We start from the raw sequence: 6,920 nt of genomic DNA, 5'->3' as shown, positions 1-6,920 counted from the left end.
ATAGATAGATAGATAGATAGATAGATCGATAGAATTGTGACAGTTTAACTTTGCAAATCATAACCTAATGTGAATTATATTTCTGTGCTTAGATTACATACTAATAAAAACTTACTAACAAACTATAAAAAAAGGCTAAATGTTTACCAGAATAAAAATAAAAATAAAAATAAAAACAGACAACCTGTACCCACAGATAGCTGTAACACAACAAGTGTTTATTTAATGAAAAAAAAGACACGAAAACAGTCAGGAATGGTCAGTCTCAGGACAGCAGACTTCAAGATACAGCAACAGACAAAAGAAATAAACCATCAATTCAACAAGAGGGAAAAAAATAAATTATATTCTTAATTTTAATAAGAAAAAGGGCATAAACTGGACGAAATATCACTTATTATAGACGAGTCTGAATAAACTGCTATTTTTAGATAATTTTTGGAAAATAATAACAATTTAAAAAAAAATTGTAAAAAAAAAAAAAAAAAAAAAAAAGCACAAAGATCCAGTGAACTGAACTTTAAATATTTGGGATAAAAGGTTTCTAAATAACAGGCTGTTCTATAGAATAGAAAGGAGAACGTTTTAAATAATCCTCACAACATTTTCTAGACAAGGTGGTCGAGATAAGTTGGTCCATATAACTTTTTTGGTTAATATTTTTGGGTAAACCTACCATATTTTTGTATGTTTTATTTTTCTCCATGTTCAAGTATATTTAAAATTTCTTCATGTTATAGATTTAAAAATAACCATGTAGAGTCACGTGATCCATGATTGTCTCCTGTCCATCTGGGTGGCAGTAATGGGGATATTGCATTGTTCCATGGTGCCAGTTTTGGGTGCATTGGCATTGATGGAGGGGTGTCAGTACTTAGTGCAGTCGTATGAGTAAGGGCTACTATGGCGATATATAGAGGGGGCAGACCTGTAGGGGATCTGGCAGCTGGCATTGCTGCCTACCTGGTGCTCTGCCAAGGCTGAACCCTCAATACCAAGGCGGTGAGAGTTGAACATTTCCCTGACGCTGGGGAAAGTCTGCTGTTGGGAGCTGAAGGTGTGCCCGGAGAGGTGGTTGAGCTCTGCCCCATGGTTGAGGTACCAGGATGGTGTCTGGCCAGCGGTGCCCCCTTGTTGGTGGTGGCTGGAGGATAGGACCCCTTCCTGGCTGGAGCTAAGACTCATGGAGTTTAGGGGGGAAGAGGCTCCGCTGTGGTGGTCTGAGATGCCCTCTTCCAAGGTGGTGGGCACGCACATGTGCCCAGTTCTGTCTGATGTATACAGGCTCATGGCCCTCATGCTGCACTGGTAGCTGGCACTGGAGTCCATGCCCTGGGCGCACGCCTGGCTGTAGATGGAGGGCTGGCTCTGGGCATAGTTCAGGGGCAGAGAAGGTACCATACCTGTCCGATGGGGTACAGAGGGCACCGGGCTCAGCTCCCCATGGGGCGAAGTCCTGATGGTCATGATGTTCTCCACGCTGAAGCCTGACAAACCATTGCTGGAAGGGTGGTGGTCGGGGATGGAGCTGTCGGTGGACACGGATGGGGTAGAGGCTACACTCCTTGGGCTATCCTGCATGGCACTGCCACCACCAGGGCTGAGGTTCTCCACCTTGGTGATGACTGGTGGAAGTTCTGGTGACTCGCTCTTGATGATGATCTTCTTCTCCTGGTGGATCTCCTTGGGTGCCTCCAGGTTGGTGATGCCACCTTGGGCTTTGCCAGGCTCCTTTTCCTTGTCCTTGTTGGGGTCCTTCTTCTTGAACCTCCTTCTCCTCCTCAAGAAGCTGCCATTCTCAAACATGTTGTAGGAATCAGGGTCCAGGGTCCAATAGCTGCCCTTACCAGGCTTCTTGTCGTCTCTGGGCACCTTGATGAAGCACTCATTGAGGGACAGGTTGTGTCGGATGGAGTTCTGCCAACCTTGCTTGTTCTCCCGGTAAAAGGGAAAGCGGTCCATTATGAACTGGTAGATGCCATTCAGGGTGATCTTCTTGTCCGGGGCGTTCTGGATGGCCATTGTGATGAGGGCGATGTAACTGTAGGGTGGCTTGACCAAGTCCTTAGGCGCAGAGGGCTGGTGGTGGTGGTAGGGTCCATAAGACCTGCTCATGCCAGAGGTGTACTGCTCGTGCCCAGGGTAGACGCTCATCGGGGTGGGCATGGTGCCATAGGTGCCCGCCGCTCTGTAGTAGTTCTGCTCGCTCAGGTAGGGCACGACCCCTAGGCCGTTGGGGTCACCCACGGAGTAACGAGCCTGCATCATCGATGCTGAGATCTGAGAAGGCAGGATGAGGGGGCTCTAGGGTCACCCTGGAGCTGGAGGACTCACAATCACAGCCTGGACCTTCAGCTCAGCACCATCCTCAGCTCATGGCCAGGGTAGGTCCACTCCCGGTACCGGTTCTGCCAGGGCTGGAAGGAGGATGAGGAGGGTGGGGGTGACTCAAATCTCAGCTCTGCTCTCCTGGACTTCTTTCTCAACTATGGAAAACTTTTCCAAACTTTTTTCTGCGAGCTAAGCTTTTACTGGCAGCCCTCCACACCCTCTTCCACAACTTCTGGCCAATCAGGGGGAAGGAAGAGGAGCCAGCAGCCAGTCAGCTCACAGAGACTTTTCCACAGGACTCTCACACAAAATCCCTTTTTTTTTTTTACTTTGCTTATCCAAATACGGAGCTGGCTGGATGGAGCTGAGAATTAAACCCACAGAGCCCCCCAAAAACAGGGCAAACACAACCTGCAACTTCAGAACAGCCTGGGAACTCTGCACAACTTGGCTTACCAGGGCATTTCCCCCCCATTTCCACAATATTGTATTTTTAAAAGCATAAAATAAAACAATACAGCCTTTTACAGAATCCCAAAAATATATACTGCGTGAATAAAGAACAAATTATAACAATCGAACCTTCCCATAATCCCCCAAAATATATATTGTATGATTAAAGTATACATGTAAACAATTCAGCCTCCTCCAGAACCCCAACAATATATACTGTATGATTAAAGTATAAATTCAAACAATTCCGCTTCCCCCAGAACCCCCAAAATATATACTGTATGATTAAAGAATACATTAAAACAATACAGCCTCCCCAGAACCTCCAAAATATATATTGCATGATTAAAGTATATATTACTCAACTCAGCCTTCCTCAGAACCTCCAAAATATATATATATTGTATGATTAAAGTATAAATTCAAACAATCCAGCCTCCCCAGAACACCTAAAATGTATACTGCATGACTGAAATATAAATTCAAACAATTCAGCCTCCCCCAGAACCCCAAAAAGATATACTGTATAATTAAAGAATAAATGAAAACAATACAGCCTCCCCAGAACCCTAAATATATATACTGCATGATTAAATAAAACAATACAGCCTCCCCCAGAACCCCAAAAATATACACTGCATGAATAACGAATACATTAAAACAATACAGCCTTCCCAGAACCTCCAACATATATATTGCATGATTAAGGTATATATTACCCAACTCAGCCTTGCTCAGAACCCCCAAAAATGTATACCGCATGATTAAAATATAAATTCAAACAATTTAGCCTCCCCCAGAACCCCAAAAATATATACTGCATAATTAAGGAATACATTAAAACAACACAGACTCCCTCAGAACCTCCAAAATATATATATTTTACGATTAAAGCATATATTACCCAACTCAGCCTTCCTCAGAACCCCCAAAAATATATATTGTATTGAGTATAAATTTTAAAAAAATCTCAGAAACTCTAAAAATATATATTACATGATTAAAAATCGACTTGAGTTAAGAGCTATATTAACATTCCACAAATTTAACTCCATTAGTCAGTTCATTAATTACTCCAAATAATAATTACGAATTGCACAATTGTTTTAATTGTATCAGTTTGAATTATTTAATAGCCCTGGAAAGTAGATGGTAAAACTGTAATTACGATGTCATGGTTTTGACATTAGTGCACTTAAAACTATTTTTTTAGCTCAATTGTTAAATACTTTTTTTTAATTAAATGAATACCCTAAATATATCTCGACGTTTCGTTCACATACAGTAGATGTTTGATTTTTTTTTTTTGATTTTTTATTATTCGAGTTTCATTAAATGCCTTTCATTGGAGCTTTTGATGTTTCCATTAGCAGTAATTCGATTTGTTAATCAGAGAGCATAGTCTGGCTGCTAATGAATGAATATACAGGAATGTTTTGTTTTAGCAAGTACCTGCAAAAATGCCCAATTAAGCCGATTGGAGTTCATGAATTTAGCAGCCACAGAGGGGGTCCAAAATGATCATTTGCAATCTGCAACTTTGTAATCAAAGTGGAATTAAAACGGAAACACTCCCGGGAATTACAGATATAGGATGATATATATAGATATATATCTATATATATCTATATAGATAGATAGATAGATAGATAGATAGATAGATAGATAGATAGATTCTTTATAATCTTTTTTTTTTTTTTCTTGCTGAAGGAACAAAATGAAACATCACGTTGAATTTTCCGCTGAATTGGGTCGAATTTGTAGGCGAGGCAGAAAAGGAGCCTAGGCACGAAATGACTCCCAGATGGAAGTGTGTTTTCAGGGCATTTAAAGTGAACCTGATACTTGTGTTTATTTAATGTAACACTTTCTGTTTTCACATAGCCAGGTTACAGGCGGTGGAGGGGAGTTCAGATGATCCCTGCAAATTGCAGAGGGACACTTCTCCCTGGCCATATGCATGCTGTGGGTGGACATTATGGGGTGGGAGAGAGCAAAACCGAAGAGCTTACACACTTTTGCAGAATTCCTATTGCTGAATAAAATCTGTAGATAGCAACAGAACAAAATGCTGCACGTAAATAATACAGGGGACATTTCTGATATCCATTAAACTACATATAATTTAAATATATGATATTATATTTATTTGTTATACTATGGTTTTATTATATATAGATATACATAGATAGATAGATAGATAGATAGATAGATAGATAGATAGATAGATAGATAGATAGATAGACATATATAGAGAGCGCTATAAATAAAATCTATTATTATATTATATTTATTTGTTATAGTATGTAATATATATATATATATATATATATATATATATATATATATATATATATATATATATATATATATATATATATATATATATATATATAAAACATACTATAACAAATAAATATACTATAATAATAGATAGATAGATAGATGTTAATATTTACAATACACTGGTACAACAATTACTAGTGTAAAAAAAAGTGTATTTACAATAAATCCTTACAAATGGATTATGCTCACATGTCTACTAGTATTTTGAATAAGTAAATTATATACATCATTGGCCTTTTCTGTTTAGGTTGAAGTGTCTAGATCTAGAAGACACATTGAGATCTTTGTATTTGCAAAATGTAATAGACAAAATAATAATTAAAAACAATGAAAAATAAAATAATGACTGAATCATTATACTCTCTGCTATGACTTATTTAATTTATGTTGCATACACGATGTTGCCAGGATGGTGCTGGTGAAAGTTTAGTAAACTGGCATTACATTTTATAGCATAGAAACTAATTTGCAGCAGGCAAGAAGCAAAAGGCTGTTTGAGATGGGGGTTTTCAGCTTGGTATGCAGCGCCACCTGGTGTCACTTACTGGCATTGCTGATTGTTATGAATGATTCTAAAGGATGGGATGCCATCCTGCGGTTGTTTTTGAGAATGCACCAGCAGGATTTTTGCAGTATGTAAAACACTACCATAGATTGCAAAACAAAAGTCTTATGATTGGATTACAGGAACATTTACGATTATAGTTATTGGATGGCGTCCACTGGCTTTTTTCCTGCTGCTGAGATCAGGCAATACATCTGGCATAGTCATAATGAGTTTCATTAAAGTAAATCTAATCATCTGTATGATGTTTAGTTTGCTAGAGCACTGGAGTGGATTTACTAAAGGATTAGAGCATCTTAACATTGCAAAGTGTTTTTTTTTACTTGGTTTAGTACATGAGGTCAAGCAAAGTGAAAATTCACCTTGCAGAGAATATCCAATCACGTGCAAGGAAAATTAATTAAAAAACTGATTTTTTTTTTTTTGCCTGTGTTTGGAATATTGAAGTCAACACAGATTTACCTGAATTGCTAAGCTAATTACATTTTTACTTTGCAATGTGAACATGTTCTACTCCTGGTAAATCACCACACTGGGTATCATAAACCATTGCCATGTTATTTTAGTTTCATAAAATATGGTTTTTCATTTTTTCCACTGCTGCTGATCTTCTCCAGCCTTATTCAGCCACTTCCAATCAACCTGCACTAATTCCATATAAGCTTCCTCAGTGACAATGGTAGACCATCCTTGGATTTGAAATGGAAGACTTTTGTCACCCCATCACAGGAAAGGTCTGAACAAGGACCCTTATGGCAGGATCACCAGATATTATTTTTTTTTACTAATTGTGGCAGGCACACAGATCAGAGAAATCACGCAGAGATTTCTTTCAGGGTCGATAAGGATGTGGAACTCTCTTCCACAATTGGTGATGTCAGTGGGAAGTATGGATATTTAAGTGAGATTTATTTACAGTAAAACACAAAATCCATCCAAACACCAGCACACAGCAAACATAAAAATACAAGTGAACCAAAAAACTCAGAACAGAAAACCTGGCAACTAACTATATACAATTCACACAAAGGGGAAACACCGAAAAGCAGGGGAAAACTGGAGGTGCAGGGAGCAGATGGAAAGGGGAAACAAAACAGGGGGGGGGGAGAGCAGGTACAAGGCAGCAGAATACAGGGTACAGCGAACAGGACAGGGGCAGGAACTGGATAAGGGCTAGCAGTATCTGGCAACAAGCAAAACACTGGAGCAAGAGGCACTTAGTAAG

General features: G+C 39.1%; 1 protein-coding gene across 1 annotated transcript; it reads right to left on the bottom strand.

Annotated features, from left to right (window-relative positions):
• Positions 1-197: 197 nt before the first annotated feature.
• On the bottom strand, positions 198-2,735 carry FOXC2 (forkhead box C2). Its single transcript, XM_073605744.1, has one exon. It carries the CDS (start codon positions 2,266-2,268, stop codon positions 868-870), a length of 1,401 nt encoding a protein of 466 aa, XP_073461845.1. The 5' UTR covers positions 2,269-2,735; the 3' UTR covers positions 198-867.
• Positions 2,736-6,920: the final 4,185 nt, after the last annotated feature.

The sequence above is a fragment of the Aquarana catesbeiana genome, linkage group LG11 (genome assembly GCF_042186555.1).
Source record: "Aquarana catesbeiana isolate 2022-GZ linkage group LG11, ASM4218655v1, whole genome shotgun sequence".
In the NCBI taxonomy this organism is placed as follows: domain Eukaryota; kingdom Metazoa; phylum Chordata; class Amphibia; order Anura; family Ranidae; genus Aquarana; species Aquarana catesbeiana.
This window is presented reverse-complemented; position numbering and strand designations above follow the sequence as displayed.